This window comes from Entelurus aequoreus, linkage group LG07 (assembly GCF_033978785.1).
Source record: "Entelurus aequoreus isolate RoL-2023_Sb linkage group LG07, RoL_Eaeq_v1.1, whole genome shotgun sequence".
Classification (NCBI taxonomy): domain Eukaryota; kingdom Metazoa; phylum Chordata; class Actinopteri; order Syngnathiformes; family Syngnathidae; genus Entelurus; species Entelurus aequoreus.
This window is the reverse complement of record NC_084737.1, coordinates 28,473,430-28,496,065: the sequence shown is the minus strand read 5'-3', so window position 1 is coordinate 28,496,065 and position 22,636 is coordinate 28,473,430. Positions and strand designations below refer to the sequence as shown.

At 37.5% G+C, this 22,636-nt stretch overlaps 1 protein-coding gene across 4 annotated transcripts; it reads left to right on the top strand.

Annotated features, from left to right (window-relative positions):
- The first annotated feature begins 2,601 nt into the window (after positions 1-2,601).
- LOC133653635 (sentrin-specific protease 1-like) lies at positions 2,602-21,403 on the top strand. Of its 4 annotated transcripts, none has more exons than XM_062053141.1 (18): positions 2,602-3,263; positions 3,411-3,457; positions 3,570-3,727; positions 8,740-8,815; positions 9,630-9,783; positions 9,863-10,007; positions 10,080-10,198; positions 11,241-11,524; positions 11,610-11,673; positions 11,746-11,784; positions 11,868-11,952; positions 12,073-12,207; positions 12,338-12,469; positions 14,351-14,554; positions 14,630-14,709; positions 14,782-14,866; positions 20,176-20,271; positions 20,349-21,403. In XM_062053141.1, the coding sequence occupies exons 1-18, from the start codon at positions 3,124-3,126 to the stop codon at positions 20,409-20,411; spliced, it is 2,106 nt and encodes a 701-aa protein (XP_061909125.1). In that variant the 5' UTR covers positions 2,602-3,123; the 3' UTR covers positions 20,412-21,403. The 4 variants fall into 4 exon arrangements, with proteins under 4 accessions (XP_061909125.1, XP_061909124.1, XP_061909126.1 ...); XM_062053140.1 differs by having other exon boundaries at positions 3,540-3,727; positions 12,341-12,469; XM_062053142.1 differs by having other exon boundaries at positions 2,603-3,263; positions 3,573-3,727.
- Positions 21,404-22,636: the final 1,233 nt, after the last annotated feature.

Genomic DNA, 22,636 nt, shown 5'->3' with positions numbered 1-22,636 from the left:
AGTCATATTTTTAGTTAATTAAATAGTTAAAACAAATTTACATTATTGCAATCAGTTGATGCAACATTGTCCTTTACAATTAAAGCTTTTTACAAAAATCTACTACTCTGCTTGCATGTCAGCAGACTGGGGTAGATCCTGCTGAAATCCTATGTATTGAATGAATAGAGAATCGTTTTGAATCAGGAAAATATCGTTTTTGAATCGAGAATCGCGTTGAATCGAAAAAAAAAAAAGATTTTGAATCGAATCGTGACCCCAAGAATCGATATTGAATCGAATCGTGGGACACCCAAACATTCGCAGCCCTAATAAGCATGTTTCCCGAGGTTACACGTGCCCCAGTAGGACACGTCCCCCTTAGAGGCACCAGAAGACTAGAAGGTGAAGCATCCTGACAAAAATAAATAAAAAAATATTTTTCAAACCTTCCAAGCAAACTTCAATTAGGTTTGATGGTTATTTTTTAGTTCCAAAGTGGGGAAGGACAGAGTTTGGGGTGAGTTGAAAATTCCTCAAAATTACAGAAAATATGCTTTTTAGGTAGTAAGGGAGGGCACAGACCCTATTAGCAAGTTAACTCATGCGATTAATCAGTAAAAAGTATCGTATTATTCATGTATATACGCAGATTATTCACAATTTAGTTTTAACCAGACATGCACCTTTACCTTAACAGTGAATTACCTGAAAGGTGGTGGGGGTTATGTGGTCAGTGATCAGATCAATGCTTACACATATATGAATGAGGAGACTTTGACTGTTGTGCTCACTGACAAATTTCACTTCAAAATACACAAGAAGGAACTTCTTTAAAACATTTTAAAAATGATCCAGCATGACATTCTGACAATAAAATTGCATTTGTGTCCAAATTTTGGGCTCTTTTTTAAAGTAAATTTAAACTATGCAAGCAAATAATAACCTGATTAATCCTGACTAACCCAAATTTAAAAGTGTGATAAATCCAGTGCTTCTCAATTATTTGCTGTTACGCCAACCCCAGGAAGAAGGGGTGACTATAAATAGTATAATTTTTCTATAAAATGATTATAAGTACACCTATGCAAAACATTGCATTCTTATTCACATTAAAGAAAATAAAAAAGAAATAAAGATCAATTTATAAAAAATAACTTTATAAAGTCTATCACAGAAAATATTTAAAGAGAATCAATTTGCCTAAAATAATAAAATAAAAAGTATCCTTTAAACTATAAACATTTTTTGACCGACTTGAATCATTTGATACTGAATAAAAAAAATTAAAAAACTCAATTATAGCCTCAAACTGATCAGCAACATTAATTCATAAGCACAATATATAAAACACCTTTACCTACAAAACAAAAATGGATTAATCTGATTTGTAAAAAAACAATCATTTGACAGCGTTATAATATATTTTTATTTTTTTATTTTATTTTATTTTTTTAAAATTTTAATCAACATAAAAAACACAAGATACACTTACTATTAGTGCATTAAGCCCAAAAAAACCTCCCCCATCCACACTCATTTACACAAAAAGGGCTGTCTCTTTCCGTTACTAAAAACTTCTGGTTCCTACAATATAAAATAATATAGTCTGCAAGGGTTACAGTCCTTAAAGTACACCTGATTGTGTGTGCTGCTGGTCCACTAACATTTTCATTTATTACTATTTTTCATGTAATTGTTTTTATATTGTTTTACTTTCTTTTTTATTCAAGAAAACGTATTTTTTTAAAATTTGTTCATCCCATTCTATTCTATCTAAAATAAAATAAAAAAATAATAATAAAAAAAATAGCGTTATTATTAATATTATTATCTTCAATATTATTATAATTAAATGAGAGTAGGCTGTGCCACAGTTTGAAAAGCCCTAGTCTAACCACAGGACCAGACCTAATGACGTATTCTTGGTAATTCATGACGTATACGTATATTAAAGTCTTACAGATAATTGAATGATGTTCAACGGGAGCATTTCAGATAATTTTTGATCGTAAATTAGTGTGTGTTTCAAGTGGTTGATAATTTGTATTTTTATTTATATATATCTTTATTTATAATATGCAACAAAAATAAGTACATATACACGTAAAAACCAGCGCCAGGGGGTTGTATATATATATATATATATATATATATATATATATATATATATATATATATATATATATATATATATATATATATATATATATATATATATATATATATATATATATATATATATATATATATATATGTAACAAAATGTAAAGCCATAGGTTCACACAAGTTCCGTAAATAATCCAAATTTGGAACACAGCATCATAGTTTTCACAGCGTTTTGGTTGTTAGAGGTAGAGAGTGTTTTAAAGTAGAGTTCTAATTCTTTTTTAAAGGCACAAAAAACTGAGAAACTTACATTTATGAATATAAAACTTAGCCAATAGCATTGCAAAGGTAAAATTCCTTTTCAATTGTTTTTCCATACAGTTTGAATCCAAATAGCACATCCTTAAAACAAAGCACAATTGTGTCATGAATATTGTCCGGGATTTGATAAATACATTATTTTAGGGTCAACGCCGGCAGCCGTGACGTCATGTATAAATCTCTCGCCGACAACCAACCAGTAATATGTCGTCATACTCGTGGTGAAGTAGCACGGCTGTCCAATCAGATCCGTCAATGGTGGAGCGCTCCGGTTTCAGCCATGTTGTGGTTTTGAATGAGGAAGAAGCGGGAGACACTGCACTTCAACGAGTTTTTTGGCCATTTAAAGTGTCGTTAACCACATGTAAACGGGCTAGCGTAAGGCACAACATGACAGCCGTTATTCCGAATGCATTGGTTGTGACTTAACACATCGCTGTTGTAATTTAAACATACTTCTGTAAATTAGCCGCGCTGCTAACAACGTTGGCTAGCAGGGTAGTTAGCATTGCGTGTAGACTGGCTAGCGAAGTCACCGTTAACTTGCCAGCGCTGAGTGGGGGGAAACGTTAGAAATTAGCCCGGTTCAAGCACACCCGCTCGAATGATTCGCGTTAGGTTCATTTGTGTCGTCTCCGAGGACCGCTAGGCGACAAGCACTTGTAGCGAGTTATCTGTGAACCGGCGGCGTTATTAGTACACTTACTTGGAACCATGCTGAACAAAATCTACGAATGGATGGAGTCAGGCGTAGCCAATCTTCGCAATGGTGTTGCAGCTCCGGAACCATCTCTTGCAGACCGACCGCCTGGAGATGATCTCGTCAGAATGAGAAGGAAGAGACCACTGGAATGGTAGGAGCTTAAAAAACGTTATTCTTACAACGGTCACGCGTTTTAAGGAACTTCCAATGTGTCATTGTTCTTACATTTGTTTTACTTGATTTCTTAGTAATGACAGCTGTGTAATGTACTTTTTTTGTATCACTCTCTTCTTTAAAGTTCGAAAGACGGAAATGATGGAACAGCAATAAAGAAATCTCGAATGGGTAATTACAATACCCCCCCCCCCCCCCCCCCCATTATCCATCATGATTTATTGTGACATTATACTGTATTGTGCCTCTTCAGGAGGGCTTATTGAAACTATCCTGGTTTCAGCAGAAGGGGTAAAGAATCGAAGCGTGAGTGTGGCAACGTGGATGAAGAACAGTGTGAGCCCTACATTGAGAAATGTACTGCCTGCCTCCCCTGGACCTCCGCTTGAACAATCTCAGCCACAGCCATCAATATCGCCTGTAAGCTGGACACCAATGACCGTAAGAAAAGCAAAGGTTTTGCAAACATTTTACACCAAGTGCCGCCTCAAAAAATATTTTCCACCATTTGTGCTACTTCCACTTATCACAATTTAGCTTAGACTAGGTGGCTTGCAAGGTGTTTTAGGTGACTTAAACATAAATACTGCATTGGGATTCATACAATTATTTATGTACTGTATAATAGGGATGTAGCAATATCAAAATCTGAAGGTTCGATATTGTCACGGCATTAAAGGGTAACTGCACTTTTTAAAATACCGTATATTACCAAATAGTAGCCTGGGTGTTAATTTCACAAAATCGATTTTGGAGACAGGCGTTTAAAAGAAGCAGGCGGTTATTTGCACAAGGCTTTTATTTATTTTTGCACCAGGCCATTATTTGGTTACAATGGTTACTGTCTAGTATTTTTTTTTTCGTACAAAAAACTTTAAGTGTAAAAGCTATTGTAAACATACAAACAAAAAAACAAGAGATCAACATGAGGTAGGCTATCAAAAGACAAGAGATCAACAAGGCAGTAGTGCAACAATTGTCAAATAGAATACCAATACTAAAAATAAATAAACTTTTTAAATAAAGCAGCCTACCAGGAAAAATAAAATGATGGCACCAAGTACTTAAGTATAAAACCCACCATCAAAACAGAACAATTATACTGTCACTTAAATAAAATAAAGGCTACAGTACTCCAAGTTTTAAATAAAGCAGCATACAGGAAAAATAAAATTATGGTACCAAGTACTCTATAAAACCATCAAAACAATAATACTGCAGCAAACGCAACCCCAGTAGCATTTTAATCTAAATTATGCAAATAACAGCCCATGGGCGGCTATTTGGACATATGCGGTTATTAGGAAGAGGCGGTTAATTCACAAAATGGGGTCAGACCCCGGGCGGCTATTAGGACATGGGCGGTTATTTGGTAATATACGGTAATTTTGCCTATTCACAATCATTAAGAAAGTCATGGGATGGATGCATATATATTTTTTTAATGTATTCTAACTTGTAAATAAAAGTCCGCTTACAGGGCTGTACAGTGCAAGCATTTACGACTAAAAATCGGTTGTGCAAGTATTGGGGGGTTCAATTCATTCAGATTATAACCCTTTAATTAGCATTTAGCTCCTAAAAAAATGCATCCATATTGTAACAAACTAGATAAAAAAAAATTCCCATCTGTATAGCATGTTTGAAATAAACTTAAACTAAATGGACAAGTGATTGACGCGGAAGTGTCACTGATCACTCTGTGTGCACGCGATGAGAGCTGTGTCCTATCCAAATCATACCTTCTTGACAAGAACATACAGCCATGGGAGCACATTCAATCTATTTATTAAGCAGACATAACAAACCAGTGAAAGATTCAAAAGCACTGCTGTCAGAGCCGACAAACTTCTGCTGGTAGCCTGCAAAGCTAACAAAAACAGTCCAAGCTAAAATGTTTGTGAGATTAAGGCTGAGGGTGGACTCGTTGACATCACTAGACAACAAGCACCGTCTTTAAAAGGCACACTGACAGACGCACACATTGCTCTCATATACACACACATATATGAAACTTATCTCAGAAGGTTTTTTTAAAGTAACACATTAATTACTTTCCCTAATGATTACATGTATTCAAGAGTAATTCCGTTTCAATTACTTGTTTGGTAAAGTAACGAGTAAAGTGTCCTATAATAATGCATACAGTATTTTTCGGACTATAAGTCGCTCCGGAGTATACGTCGCACCGGCCAAAAATGCACAATAAAGGAGGAAAAAAACATATATATGTCGCACTGGAGTATAAGTCGCATTTTTGGGGGAAATTTATTTGATAAAATCCAACGCCAACAATTGACATTTGAAAGGCAATTTAAAATAAATAAAGAATAGTGAACAACAGGCTGAATAAGTGTACGCCATATGACGCTTAAATAACCAACTGAGAACGTGCCTGGTATGTTAACGCAACACATCATGGCAAGAGTCATTCAAATAACTATAATATATAGAACATGCTGTACGTTTACCAAACAATCTGTCACTCCTGATCGCTAAATCCGATGAAATCTTCCTCCCCAGTGTCGCCTCTGGTACGTCCTTTCTTTCTGCTGCTCGATTGCCGTTCTCTGCTGCATATTTCACTACGTCCAGCTTGTAATCTGCAGTATATGATTTCCTTTTCGGTGCCATTTTAGTTCAGCCCTTCTCAGTTTTTATAAGTTACCGCCAATGTTGATGTGATCCATTTTATTAGCTACGGCAGTCGCATGTAGCATATAGCAGTTAGCATCCTATGACCCACAATGCACTTCTGCCATGACAAGCCCCCGCCAAATTCTTATTGGCTGACGTGTGAGTGACGATTGCTGACGTGTGTGTGACGATCTCTGCCATTTGCTTCGTCTCTTACGCGAATTAGATAAATAATATTATTTGGTATTTTACGATAATGTGTTAATAATTTCACACATAAGTCGCTACGCACCCATGGCCAAACTATGAAAAAAACTGTGATTTATAATCCGAAAAATACGGTAACTATAAGAACAATTGTTTAAGGTCAATTATTTAAATGTTGCTGCTGACGTTCAAACATGTCCTCTTAAACCTGGCACCTTATTTCACACTTAGTTTTTTGTGTTTTTGTTAGCTGAAAAATTAAGCATAGCTAAATGTTTTTTAAAGAAGATTGAAGATCATTTTTTGGCTTCTCTTACATTATTTTCAAGGCTTTGTCTTTCCCAAAACCCCTCTTTAAGTTGGGATCCCATTATGCAAAACCTACTTTTCTTACTTGTTGGTACCTGTTTTTGTGTAATTGGGATCCCGATCCGTCCTGAAAATTTAAAATCAAAGCATGGTGGAGATATTTAGATACATCAACGTATATTTTCAATTATGGGTTAGTTCATGGGCCAAAGGATATCGGGATATGAGTTTTGATCCATATCGTCCAGCCCGACACTCGTGTTACTGACAGTGGTAGCACAGTTTAAGGATGTTCTCTGTTAATTGAGAGTTGCAGTAGGCCTTATGAGGCAATGTGTTTATATGTATGAAATTATAATATTTAATACATTTCATATTGCTCTTAAATATTTTCTGTGCTACAAAAAATCTTCTGAGCTACTAATTTTTTTCATTTAGTAGCACCGGTGCTACTAGTAAAAAAGTTAAGCGTACAGCCTGGCACTTACAATTGAGCCAATGGGATGTCCTCTATTCTGCCCATAAAGCCCAATAAATAACCATTCAAAAACCACCAAAAATACTTTATTTACATTTCGTGACTTGAATTTTAACCAAGTATAAGTGATATTGTTATTATAAACGCTAACGCAGACAGACTATTTATAGCAGCGCCATTGATCACTAGCTTGTGTGCTTATATTGACATCACCGGTTGGTGAGCTGCTTCCTCGCCTCAGTGCTCGTGAAAGTATTAAAATACATAAAAAAATTTAAAAAATCCACATTTACACTTTTTTTTTTTTACCCACTTGAACCATTAGATCCTGAAAAATAAAATAAAATAATACAATTTATAATGCTTTCAATCTGATTAGCGTTATAAATTTAGAAGCAAACACTTTAACCTATAAGACAATATTGAATAAAAACTTCTTTTTTTTTGTTTTTAATCAAAATTAGGAAGTCTGACTTAATGGCTACCATGAACACGTTTTGTCGTGCGCCGCTTTTTAAGCAGGATTTGAAGTATGATAGTGATGAAGCATGTTCTGGCATCGCACTGCTCCCCTCCAGTGGGGCTCACCCCACTATTTGAGAAGGACTGCTGTAATTGAACACAAACATAATGCTCAAGTGTTATAATAAAATGTATTACGACAAACATGTATTTTTAAGGGCAAAGAATTGTGCGGGAACATTCACTGTTTCATTCATCCATTTATTTTCTACCACTTGTCGCTTTCGGGGTTGCGGAGGATCTGGGGCCTATCCCAGCTGCACTCGGCGGAAGGTCGCCTCATCTCATCGCAGAAGCAAATATAACAAAAACACTTAAAGTTGAGTATCTTTTAAAGTGACACATCCTGTGTAACAAGTGTAAAACAATGATGTTCACTTTAGTGTCTTTCAACTTTTACTTTCTGAGAAGCAGTGTCGTCTGCAGTGGACATTTTTTTAAATAATGTATTTCGATAATGTAAATACCTTACCAATAGATGTTTAGCCTCGCTTGTTTCAAATATATTTTCCGGGTGATGGTTTATCAAGGAGCTTCTCATTTTACTCTTATTTCCCATGGTGTGCACTGTCCGCGATTCCACCGGGCACTTTCCGTCTGCATTGTGCGCCGTGACTGGCTTTGTGTAGGCTATAAACGATTGTGGCGCGCATTGCTTTGCTGTACGCGGATATTAATTACGCTTAAGAGGTAATTTTTTTTGCCAGGGTTTGTTTGCCTGTTTGTTAGCGACATAACTCAAAAAGTTATGGATGTATTTTGATGACATTTTCGGGAAATGTCAGAAAAAACAATTCCTCTTATATACTACGAACACACTTCTCCCACAAGCTTCCTCTTTTTCTCCCCTTTACAGCGTTCCACGCCTCTACCTTGCCGGTCCCGCACTGTGCTGACGATTTTGAGAGATGTAGTTTTATTTTCAGACTGGCTACCGCAAAAGTGCCAGAAAAAAACAGTCATCAAGTTTTCGTTTGATAGCATCGCAGGTCACAGCATTATTGTGGGGATTTTGAAACCGCAATACCAGTACGTCCCTAATTAATAAGTCTGATACAATTTTATTTTACATAAAGGTATGACTAGATCAACCCTGCATACCAACAGTGGTATTAGTACTATTGTTTTTCAGAGCGTATTAATATACACATGAGAATGAAACGCTGTTCTTAACAAGCGCAGTAGTGCAAAAAACATATTCTAGAAATAAAAACTATAAGAAAGTAAGGCATTTTAAGGTGCATTTGTATATGGAAACGAGTTGTTTGTACTGAAGTTGTGCTGGTCTTATTTTCTTAAGAGCTCCAAAGAAAACTCATTGGACCAGACTTTTGCTGCTCCCTCGACAACTTTGGAGTGGAAAACCTCTAAATCAGGTGAGTTTACCTTTTAAGGTGTTGCAACAGTGTTGTGCATCATTAGGCCTGGGTCAATAACAAATATTGCTGAATAATATTGTCCCACACGTTATTGCCCATAAACGATAATTCTGTCAGCTATATTTTAAAACCAATTTAAGCACTAATTAAATCATAATGATAATAATGTAACCCTTTCAAACGCAATACTCTTACTTCTCATTATTTGTTACCATTTGGTCAAGAACTTCTAAATATCCTAAATAAGTAAACACAAATAAAATGACTCAATATCTGTTAGCAAAAATTGCACTTAGTGTAAATATTGTACATCATGAACTACAGTTTTAGAATCCTCTTGCTCATTCAGTTTGAATCCGAAATAATCCCACAACGGGACGTTTGCTTTGCAATCATCTTTTTTCATCCTAATTTGTGTTACCTTGTGGTGCTTTACACTAGCGACTAGCACTGTCAGAAGCTAGCTCCGCCTCCACTCATTGAGACAAAGATTGTGGATGACTGTCGAGGGTTTACTCCTTTCATTTACAGTAGTTCTGCTGTTGAGAAACCACATTCAGCTGCTGAGAGCGATGCACATAGTGAATCCTCTGCCACTCTGTTTGGAAGCAAGAGACGGAACAAACAAACACACGAACATGGATATATATTAATGACACCAAAGTTATCAAGTTCATTTTCATTTATTTTTTGATTAATGGGCGATTTCTTGTTGGCCTAGGCCTACGCATCATGGGTGCCGCTTTATGGTCACTTTCTGTCTGCAACCCTGGTATTGCCTGGAAATAAAGTCTGTTTGGGGATTCTAAAGTTTGCAGGCGGCAAATGCACATCAATCCAGGACATCGTGAAGTACCAAAAATAAATGGGCATCCATGCAGCTTGCCATCTACTATCACATCCAAATTTCACCCTTCTGCACGGCTTGGCAGGCCCATAAACTTCAGAACATATGCCACACCAAGGTGCTGCAACCATTTCTGTACTTAAGTCTGTGTAGTCAGGGTTGTTTTTGTCATGTCTGATTACATTATGTTTGCATAGTGTGCTTAGTGGGGCATCTACAACCAGCAGCTCCAGCAATAGCATGTACGAGAAGACCTTTCCAATCAAAGTTTTTCAAAGCCCGTCACACAGAACGTCATCCGGCCACACACTTCACACTAAGCCCTGCTGCACAGCTCAGGAGGTGAGACGTTGGCACAATATTGTACCACCTTTGTTTTTCTTTAAAAACTCATGCCTAATCCCATGTGTCCAGTCGGTTTGTTTAGAGGAGAAGGAGGTCTACAGGCAGCTTTTGAACATGGTCTCAGGTGGTCAGTCGTCGTGTCTTCACAATGGCCGGCCGCATTCCATTGTTCGGTCTCACCGAGATTTGTAAGTATACATGAAGGTCCTTCAACATTGACTCACTGATTGTAATCACTTTGGGAATTTAGAATCAGTTGTAATGCTTAATAATCATAATATATACTGTATATGGTCAACTAGAGCTAACCTCTTTTAAAAACATTTCTCACATTGACCGTTCAATCAAGGCAAGTCAGGTTTTTTTTATAGAGCACAGTTCGTACATAAGGCAATTCAAAGTGCTTTACAGAAAATTACAGGAAGGCGAAATACCCCCCAAAATAATCATGTCTAAACTCTAAAATATAATTATCACAAAAACAATAATTCAAATTAAAATCCAAGTGTGTAAATAAAATACTTTCAGTTGTCATATGCACAATTAAATAAGTGTTTTCAGCCTGGATTTGATCATTGTCACGTTAAAGCCTGTCACACATGTTTTGGAAGACTATTCCTGATTTTAGGAGCATGAAACTGAAACGCAGCCTCACCATGTTTTGTCCTGACTCTGGGTATCAGCAGGAGAATCATTCTCTAAAGATTCTTAGAGGCCGATATTGTTCAAATGCTTCTGACATGTCAGAGATGTACTTTGGCACAAGACCATGAAAAGACTTGTACACAAGCAGAGCTGTTTTAATGTCTATTCTTTGCACTCCAAGAAGCCAGTGCAGTGACCTAAGCACTAGACTAATATGGTCATATTTTCTGGTTCTAGTCAGGAATCAAGCAGCAGCATTTTGGATGTACTGCAGCTGCTTTACAGCTCGTTTATAGAGGCCAGTGAAAAGGCCATGACTGTAGTTCAACCTGTTGGAGACAAAGGCATGGATTAGTCTTTCCAAGTTGGCTTTTGACGCTATTTAATTGGTTTGGCAAAATCAAAACACATTATATACAGATCAATCTGTGTATTGTTGTGCCACAGTTGAGAAATATTCAGTCTCTGCATTAAATAAAACCTGTTGGGTTGCTAATGTGTATTGTTCCCTATCAAATTTTTTGCCTGTTCTGTCTGCTTGCGAGAAACTAACTTATTCATGTTTATTTCTTCACATTCTTTCAGCACCAGCTTTCTGAGCACCAGCCGGAGACTGCTACAATTTTCTTCCCCTGCTGGTTCAGCGGCAGGGGATACTTCAGAGGGGCCAAGCAGTCCTCCCAGCCCCAGGGGGGTATCTAGCCAGAGCTCCAGCAACCTTCCCAGCCCAGTGGGGACCACCCGCAAACCAGGGAACCAGACATGGTCTCAGGACACGGACCTTAGCTCCATTCAACCTGCTCCCCTCTTGTCATCTCCCTCCCCTTCCACACTGCAGGACAATTCCTCTCAGGACACTCAGTCATCAGGTAAGTTGATTGCCATCTTTTTTTGGTACATGTGTACTGAATTGTTGAGTGAATTGCAAATCTGCTTATGTCCTTTCTCTTTTAGCTCATGATGGTGACTCAGTTATTATTGTGAATGAGCAAAAGGTTAAAAAGCAAGACGGCTCAAGGTTAGTTTTGTTTTCTGGCTTTAACACCATTAATTACAATTAGCTTACAACAAAAAACATCTGTCTTCACAGAGCGCCTTGCTTCCAAGCCGAGTTATGGATTAAAGAGCTGTAAGTACCTGTGTTAGTTTAATTGATTCAATACTTAAGTTTAATACTTATGTTCATAAAAAACATAACATATGTGTCCATAGGACAAGTATGTATGATTCTCGGGCAAGAGAAAGACGAAGACATATAGAAGAGCAGGAGGCTTTGGCGGCCCAGCTGCAGCGGCAGGTAGCTACAACACTCATCACATGGGCAGTGCACCACCCTTTACGTTCCACTAACCTGCGTTTTTATGTTCCACTAACCTGCGTTTTTATGTTCCACTAACCTGCGTTTTTATGTTCTTAGCGTCTGTCCGAGGCAGGGCACCGCAGCAGAGATGTGGAGGTCCATGTCCGAGTTCCTTTGGAGAAGGAAATTCCTTTGACTTTAGTTATACAAGAGCCTTTTGAAGATAAACCAGAATTCCCAGAACTCTCAGAGGTGTGATTATTATCTACACATGTACTCGCATGTCTATTTTTTTTAAATATTAAGATTTTTTAAATTAATGTAATGATAATGTAAACGTCTGGACTTTTTCCTGCCCTTCACACTTTGTCTATTTGTTAAGGAGATGGAAGCTCAGGTGGACAAGGTGCTAAGACGTGGGAGTCCTGATGAAATATTCAGTGAGGGATTTGGTCTTAGCCTGACCCGCAAAGATCTGCAGACTCTCAGTGGCCTTAACTGGCTCAATGATGAGGTGAGCACAGATTCCTTGTCTAAAAGCCATTTTAAAAATTCTTTATTCGGGATCCGCCTATCAATGGGCTGATTTCCGTAAAAAGAATATGATTGGTTATTGCCGATTTATGCTTTTTAATGACGATCACAGAAAACGATCCTGTGTGGCAGATACTTTATTTATTTTTATTTTAGTTTTTGGGCTGACAAGGGGCCAGCAGTTAATTGTGCATCTTTATACACCGTGTGGAGCCAATCCCCTAAGTAGATAATCATCACCTCCATTACGGCAGATAAACTGCATTTCTTGGTATCTTAAGTCAGTGGCCTAGTGGTTAGAGTGTCTGCCCTGAGATCGGTAGGTTGGAGTTCAAATCCCAGCCGAGTCATACCAAAGACTATAAAAATGGGACCCATAACCTCCCTGCTTGGCACTCAGCAACACGGGTTGGAGTTGGGGGTTAAGTCACCAAAATGATTCCCGGGCGCGGCGCCGCTGTTGCCCACTGCTCCCCAAGGGGATGGGTCAAATGCAGAGGACAAATTTCACCACATCTAGTGTGTGTGTGACAATCATTGGTATCTTTAATCTTTAATCTTAAATCACTGGAGGACGAGGCTACACATGTTACACACCGAGAGCAAGCCAGAAGCAGGCAGGCCAATAACTAAGCTAGCTGCTAAGCCAGCTTGAAACAACACCAAGAAATACGTGTTTAGTAAAGTTTAGGAAGTGTAGATGGTACGACTTTACAGCAGAAAGTAAGGAAATATTAGCATGAAATTAACAATTACATTAATAAAACACGTATATGATCGATATAATTATTAGATAGTGATATTTCTCTTTTTTTTTGTCAATGTTTACAAACTGTGGTATTACTGATCATATGAGCGCCTTGGTCCGACTACGGTCCGTGTTTTAAAAATAAATAAAAAACATCCATACTGTAGAAGGGACTTTTCCTGTTTTGTCAACAATACATTGTCTCTCTGCAGCACTCATTTTGAGTTTCTCTTCTCACACTGTGCAAAAGAACTACCGCGAGACGAAAGGATGGCGCAACCAAAATTGATAGTTTATACTGTTACCTAATTGATTGTTGGCGGGTCACTCCCACTAATCAGTGATCACTTTCTCCGTTGCTGGGTTTACAAGAGAGCGAGGGCTTTGTTAATGCAACCAACCTCTTTGCAACTACTGGTTTCTTCTGACAAAATGAACAAAAAAATAAATAAAATTGTTATATATCACACACATTTTTTTATTGAACTGGACAATTATGCATTACATACTATACTATACATTACTATACATTAACTTTTGCACTATATTAATTTATATTATTATGTGTTGTCAACTTTTTACTTTTTTATGTCATTGCCTGAAATAAATAAATAAATGAAAAAAAATTAAATGAAATATTGATTACGTGTCTATTGTAATATATTGATATAATTTCATCGCCAAGCCCTAATATTGTGTACTATTGAATTAGTTTTGCTCAAACCTTTGTATGTCATAAAAGAAAATAAGGAACTAGTTTAAACATTGTGCTGATATTGTTAGAGCAAGCATACCTTAAATGTACAGCTAATACATGTGATCGTATTGGTATCGGTCAATCTGTCTCAGGGATTAATCGGAGCATGCATAAAATATTTTTTTTTGTAGTGTAAGCGTGAACTTGTGTTCTTGGTCAAGAACAAAAATTTACTGCTGATTGAATACAATTGCAATTTATAAACATGTTATGGCATTGATTAGGGGTTCATTATGCATCCATTATTGTGAATTCGCTATTGGTCATCAACAGTCTAACTTACTTGCACTTAACACTTTGTTCTATTTCAACCCAATCTTCATTAATTTGGGCATTTCATGTCCTTCTATTGTCAGGTGATCAACTTTTACATGAATCTGCTGGTGGAACGTAGCAAAAACCCTAAGCTGCCCACTGTCAACACATTTAGCACATTCTTCTATCCCAAGCTGCGCAGTAGCGGATATTCTGCTGTCCGCCGCTGGACTAAAAAGATGGACATCTTTTCCAAAGACATTCTTTTGGTTCCTGTCCACCTGAGGATGCATTGGTGCCTCTCTGTAAGTTGTACTAAGCAATGGGGACGTTTGAGTATGTTATATAGCAGGCTAACATCATCACATTCCTTGTCTCAGGTGGTGGATTTCCGACAAAAGGCTGTCACATATTTTGATTCTATGGGAGGAAACAATGATGAAGCGTGCAAAGTGTTGCTGTAAGTTGCACTGATGTGAAAGGGATTTTCTGCATGTCGACTGTAAAGATGAACTCAGTGTGTTGTCTACAGTGAATACCTGCAACAAGAAAGTAAAGACAAAAAGGGTCAAGAACTGGATACCACAGGATGGACTTTATGCAGCAAGACGCGCAATGTAAGTTCAACATTTAATGAGGCTCGTAAGTGTACTTCCCAGTTGATGGAGTGAGTCCTTTTTCCCTCTTATAACATAGAGCAGGGGTGCCCAGTTGTCGATCGCGGCGGGTGTGGCAGTCGATCGCCAGCCAGGCATTAAAAAAATAGACTTAAAAATTAGCGATCATCAATCTTCAGTATGACGTCACTTGATTGACATTCGCTGCACCCGAGGATTTTGTGAGAGGATGCTGGCTGCTGCAAACTCAGTATTAAGAAACAAAGGACTGACAGGAAAGCGAGAAACCCTTTTTATTTCAACACTCTCGCACCGAACATGTAGTCAAAAGCTTAAATACAGACCGCACGGTTTCTGTCTTCACAATAAAAAAAAATGCTGCTCCATCCTGCCTGCGCTAACAAAATAAGAGTCAGAAAGCTAGCGCACACAAGCTAGCAAGCTAAGGAGTTTGCCGTTCTTGTAAAGTGTTTAAAACAAGAATGGAAGCTGGACAAATAAGATGACAAAAAACAACCACTTTCATGTGGTATTGGAGAGAAAGGAGGACTTTTTTTCTCCTCCACACTGTAAATTTGAAAATGTGGAAGTTATCAGCACTACTGTGAATCCTGTCTGATTTCAATGAATGCAAGTCATCAGAATCAGGTAATACACCAACGTATATTCTTGTCTTTATGAAAGAAAGGAATCTATATGTTATGATTATGGATTGAGTTTATTTCGAACATGCATACGATTACAACATGATACATGTGTTAAATGCTTGTATTTTTATTAAACACCTTTAACATGTTAACAAAAAACGTCTGTTTCATAAATATATATATATATGTATATATATTTTTATTTTTAATTTATTTAATTTATTTATTGTATTTATTTTTTATTTATTTATTTTATTTTATAAGATGAGGTAGATCACCATGACTTGGTCTTTTGAAAAGTAGCTTGCCTGCTGAAAAAGTGTGGGCACCCCTGAAATAGAGCAACTACTCTACAGGACTGTCTCAGAAAATTAGAATATTGTGATAAAGTTCTTTATTTTCTGTAATGCAATTAAAAAAACAAATGTCATACATTCTGGATTCATTACACATCAACTGAAATATTGCAAGCCTTTTATTATTTTAATATTGCTGATTATGGCATACAGCGTAAGAAAACTCAAAAATCCTATCTCAAAAAATTAGAATATTTCCTCAGACCAAGTAAAAAAAAAAGATTTATAACAGCAAAACAAAATCAAACATTTGAAAATGTCAATTAATGCACTCAGTACTTGGTTGGGAATCCTTTTGCACGGATTACTGGGGGCGGTATAGCTCAGTTGGTAGAGTGGCCGTGCCGGCAACTTGAGGGTTCCAGGTTCGATTCCCGCTTCCGCCATCCTAGTCACTGCCGTTGTGTCCTTGGGCAAGGCACTTTACCCAATGCCACAGGCTGATTGCCTCCATGCCACGCCGCATTGATGCAGTAAACTGTCTATCACAATATTCTAATTTTCTGAGACAGTCCTGTATAGTCTATCAGGAGAACTGACACTTTAATTCAGAGAAACCTATCAAGTATTAAAAGTAAAAGATAAAAGCTAAACAGACATACACAGGGTCAGTGTGTTTGTTTTGACCACCAGGTGCCGCTGTTGGTCCATTAGTCAGTTGTGTGTATAGAGTGTGGCCAACTGAACAGGCGCCATGACTGCTACCAGGGACGTACACGGCTGTGCCTGGATGCTGGCAATTGCTGTCGTTGTTCTTTGTTTTTCTGATTAAAATCCCCCCAAATCATGTCTATAAGTAGTTCTAAACATACTTCAGCTCATAAAGTCAAAATAAAACATGCTTTTTTTAGTCAAAGTATAATTTTGACGCCCTCTGCTGCTACAGCCCTGTAGTGTTTTGTGACCAGCGGGCACTCTTAACACGCATCCGACGTCGCAATAAATGCAAAAAAATCTAATAAAATACCCTGAACGACCAAAAAAAACCTAATTTCCTTCATTTTGTTAAAATCTTCATTAGCTTTGGACCAACAATCACAGATGAATTTTTACTTTTGTGTGAAGTATGTCAACTGTGGGTGCTGCCTCCAATGTATTTGACATCACTGTATGTATCACTTATAATTCTAACTGATCTTTCTTTTTTGTGACATGGTAAGTGATTAAGTGTACTTTTGTAGCCATTTCAGCATATTTCTGCACAATATCTCAGATATGGTGACACAAACAAGCAATAGAGAATATGAACTGATTTTGGGTCCAGTAGATATTTTGCTTTATTCCTTATCGGTGTATTTCTTACCATGTTATGTTGTATGTTGTTTTGAGACTTCCAGTTCATTTTTTCATCTATTATACCCCAAATGTGGTTTCTTTTACTCTTTCAATGTCCCTCTTCATATTTGTGTCCAACTTTCTTTTCTACTGTTACTGAGTTTAATTATTTTAGTTTTACTGAGATTCAAAGAGTCTGTTTTTGTTAAACCATCTCATAAATTTGTTAATGTTTTCTGTTATTTGTGTTAGCTTCTGCGTGTTCCCTCCTGAACAAAACGCAGACGACATGTTGTATATTTACCTCGCACAAGACGCTGCAAACTGTGGCTCTCCAGTGTTGTTTGTGAACCATGTTTTATTTCTATGTCGCGGGGAAAGCGATGTAAAACCTTCCCACAATTCTCCCGGGTAGAGCAGCCGCATGTTGCACAACAGGGCAATTTTAAACGTCCAAAAACTAACGAGGAAGTGCTCCAAACGTATAGCATCAGCTCAAAGTTAGGGGCAGTCGGGGTGTTCTGTAGTCACGTGAGTGCCTTTTGACCAATCATTGAGGAGATTGCCAGAAACCAAGTTGGCCATATTCTCATGACTAATTCAGGGGTGTCAAACTTAAATACAGAGTGGGCCAAAATTAAAAACTGAACAAAGCCGCGGGCCAAGGTTGAACAAATTAACCTTATAATAGGGACCCAAACAAGTTTTGCATTGAATATTGAACAAGCAAGGCTTATATAACTTTATAGTGACATGCAAAATCGAGTTTCAAATAATAATAATAATAATAATTAAAAAATATCAATGGCATATCAAATACAATTCAATAAAAATGTAATGCCTCTTTTCTATTTGCAGCCTTCTGAGGTAAATATCAACATTAACTTTTTCCACAGGGTAATGCATTTGAAAATAAAATAACAATGAATAAACCAGCCATTCAGGACTTTAAACTGCTCAGTTTGCAACACACTGATCTAATCTGATGTGCCCAAGCCAGATACCAGCCATCTTTTCTTGGATGCTAGTTCATTAATGTCGGGGCTCAGGCTTTGAGCTGAGGCAACCTTCATTATCGAACGAAGGTGTTCATCAGTCATTATATCTCGTAGTCCACCCGGACCACAGTCTTGGGGGCGTGCCTTAAAGGCACTGCATTTAACGTCCTCTACAAGCTGTCGTCACGTCCGCTTTTCATCCATTCTAACAACGTGCCGGCCCAGTCACAAGATATGTGGGACTTCTATACGCACACACACGTGAATGCAACGCATACTTGATCAACAGCGATACAGGTTACACTGAGGGTGGGAAGAGTTAGGGATGTATGGGATTCTGGGTATTTGTTCTGTTGTGTTTATGTTGTGTTACGGTGTGGATGTTCTCCCAAAATGTGTTTGTCATTCTTGTTTGGTGTGGATTCACAGTGTGGCGTATATTTCTAACAGTGCTAAAGTTGTTTATACGGTCACCCTCAGTGTAACCTGTATCGCTGTTGATCAAGTATGCGTTGCATTCACGTGTGTGTGTGATTGAAGAAGCCGCACTTATTATGTGACTGGGCCAGCACTGGTTGGACTGGATGAAAAGCGGACCTGATGATTTTCGGGAGGGGCACTGAAATTTGGGAGTCTGCTGGGAGGGTTGGCAAGTCTGAGAATTTGCGGTGAATGCGGTGTTACCGCGGCACCACCGCTGTATATAATCGGCGGGCCAGCTTTAGTGTTAATTTGATATCGCCTCAAGGGCCAAGTGAAATTACACGGCAGGCCACATTTGGCCCGTGGGCCAGAGTTTGACACCCATGCTCTAATTAGTCCCTTCCTAGTGCACGGTGCTGATGTACCTTTTTAGCACAGAGAGCACACGGTATTGCTTCAAATCCACTTTTCAACCACTGTGCCGCGGCACACTAGTGTGCCGAGAGTTCCAGTCTGTTGTGCCATGGGAGATTATCTAATTTCACCTATTTGGGTTAAAAATATTTTTTGCAAACCAGTACCGGTAATTATAGTCTGCAAATGATGTGTTGGTACTGTCTAGAGCTAGGCAGAGTAACCATGTAATACTCTTCCATATCAGTAGGTGGCAGCAGGTAGCTAATTGCTTTGTAGATGTCGGAAACAGCGGGATGCAGTGTGCAGGTAAAAAGGTGTCTAATGCTTAAACCAAAAATAAACAAAAGGTGAATGCCCCTAAGAAAAGGCATTGAAGCTTAAGGAAGGCTATGCAGAACAAAACTAAAACTGAACTGGCTACAAAGTAAACAAAAACAAAATGCTGGAGGACAGTAAAGACTTACTGTGGAGCAAGGATGGCGTCCACAAAGTACAGCCGAACATGACATGACAATCAACAATGTCCCCACAAAGAAGGATAAAAACAACTGAAATATTCTTGATTGCTAAAACAAAGTAGATGCGGGAAATATCGCTCAAAGGAAGACATGAAACTGCTACAGGAAAATACCAAAAAAAAGAGAAAAAGCCACCAAAATAGGAGCGCAAGACAAGAACTAAAACACTACACACAGGAAAACAGCAAAAAACTCAAAATAAGTCACGGCGTGATGTGACAGGTGGTGAATGTACACCTACTTTGAGACAAGAGCTGTAGTGATGCATGGTTGGTTATGGTTTAAAGTCATATCCAACAATTGCGACAACTTTTTTACTGTCAACTGAGTTTAGTTTTTTAATGATTTCTGCTGGTGGTAATGTGCCTCTGGATTTTTTCAACGCCAAAAATGTGCCTTAGCTCAAAAAAGGTTGAAAAACACTGCACTAAATGACCAAAATGGCGGTTAGTTTTATACAACAAAAAATTTGAAGAGGCATTGCCATGTGGAAGGCTATATTAGGTTGTTGTGCTAAAGTTGCTTATTTGTTCAATGCAACACCACTCTATTGTTTCCAAACTACAGTTAAAATATGGTTTGTAATTGACTGCCAATAAAGTATTTGATGTGTACCTTAATATGTCAAAATGACTGTCATCTCTGAAAATGTGTGTCCACTCTTTGTCCTCGCAGGAAATCCCCCAGCAAATGAACGGGAGTGACTGTGGAATGTTCACATGTAAATATGCAGATTACATTACCAAAGACAAGCCAATTACATTCACACAGGTATTTGCTCTGCCCAATCAGCCTGAATGGGAGCCTTCTTCAGCTGCTAACATGTGCTCTGTTGATCCTTTTTGCAGAAACAAATGCCGTATTTCAGAAGAAGGATGGTTTGGGAGATAGTGAACCGTAAACTGTTGTGAAAGGAAACGTCAGCAGGCCTACCAAGGCCCTGAAACACCAGCTCATCAGATCAGGGACTAACCAAGCTTATTGAACTTTTGCTTACAGGATGTTGCTGGAGCTCTACGCACTGCCCCCCAAGTCGTCTACCCACACTTAAGTTTGTTTTTTGTTTTTTTTCTTGAATTGTCTTTAGAGCGAGCATACCTCAAATACTGCAGGATTTGTCTGAAAAGTAATTCTTGTTTACTGACTATAAAGCATATTGTCAAGTCCAGTGTTCAGTTGGAAGCAACTACACATGTTTAGATGACATAATGGGACTCTCCTAATGGCACCTTTGTATTGGGCCGTAAGACTTGTACATTGTTTTCTCATGTAATATGCACATTTACATTCAATAGAGGATTATTTTTCTAATTTGACTTTCAACAAGTGTTGAAATATGACATTGCCATGCAGAGTGTGATTGAATGGAAGTGGAATTCTTCTGCAAGTGATACAAAGTAGTCTTATTTGTCACACCTGGAAAAAGGTCCTAATGAGTTTTGCAAAAAGATTGTAAATTAACTTTCAAAGTCTATTTTGTGTACGGGAGTCTACAGCAACTTTTGACAAATTCAGAATATTTTCAACTTTGTATATATATTCAAAACCTAAATTGTCTTGGTACATTGTATTATACTTTTTATGTACTTGCTATTTTTTATGTAGATTTAATTGTTTCAGTAATAAATTCTCATGTATTATTGTTGGTGCCATATCAATGTAGTATATACAGTATATGTATGTATAAATATACTGTGTATACACTATATTAGGGTTGTCAGCTTATAATCACAAAACATCCCTTGAAGCATGTACAGATGCAGATTAATTGCACATTTTATTTTTTGTACACCTTAACCATGAACGGTAACACAGGTTGTTCTACAGTCAGTGATCAGGTCAATGCATACGTCAGTGCCAAGATGTGTGAGGAGACTCCAACTTGTGGCAAATTTTGTTTCAAAATAAACTGATATTGCTTTAGCTACAACTGTTTGGAGCAAATGACGTTTATTCAGGTAAAACGCCTAAAAAATGTTGCAGTGTGACATTCTGACTGCAAAATATTTTTCTACTTAAGTTAATTTAAATTATGCATGCAAGTAATGCACTGTGATTAATCAAAATGAAAAAATTTGATAAATCCGATTGAAAGGTTTGACAACACCTAAAAATGTTCCTGCTTGACATTTTTACAAAATATTATGTTTTTAAAGTTGATTGAAATTATGCACGCACGTAACTTATTGTGACTAAATGCAGAAGTGTGATTAATCTGGTAAAAAAAATCATTTGACAGCACCTGAAAATGTTTCCCTGTTTAACATTCTGACAACAAAACATGATTGTAAAGGTAATTTAAAGTAATCCCGCAAGTAATTTACTTTGACTAATCAAAATGCGAAAGTGTGATTTATCTAATTAAAAATATAAGTATTTGACAGCATTTCAAACAGTTGTTCCGATAAAAATATTATCTTATAGTTAATTTGAATTATGCATGCGAGTAATTTACTGAGATTAATCACATTTATTCAAACGGAAGTGTGATTAATCTAATAAAACATGTAATCATTTGACAGCACCTAAATATGTTCCTGTTTGATATTCTGACAATTGATTTTTAAAGTAAATACATTATGCATGGAAGTAATTTACTGTAATTAAAATGTGGAAGTGATTGAGCTGATTAAAAAATGTAACTGTTTGACACCACTTAAAAATGTTCCAGTTTGACACTGATTACCTTTAAAAAAAAAAAAGAAGTTAATTCAAATTATGCATGTAATTTACTGATTAAGAACCCATGAGATAATATATGGGGTTCCTCAAGGCTCAATCTTAGGTACCATTCGTTTTCATCTTTATATAATGCCTCTACAGCAGTGGTCCCCCAACCACCGGGCTGCGGCCCGGTACCGGTCCGTGGATCGATTGGTCCCGGGCCGCACAAAAAAAAAAAAAAAAAAAATTTCTTTTTATTAAATCAACATAAAAAACACAATATACACTTACAATTAGTGCACCAACCCAAAAAAACTCTCTCCCCCATTCACACTCATTCGCACAAAAGGGTTGTTTCTTTCTGTTATTAATATTCTGGTTCCTACATTATATATCAATATAGATCAATACAGTCTGCAGGGATACAGTCCGTAAGCACACATGATTGTATTTTTTTATGACAAACCCCCCC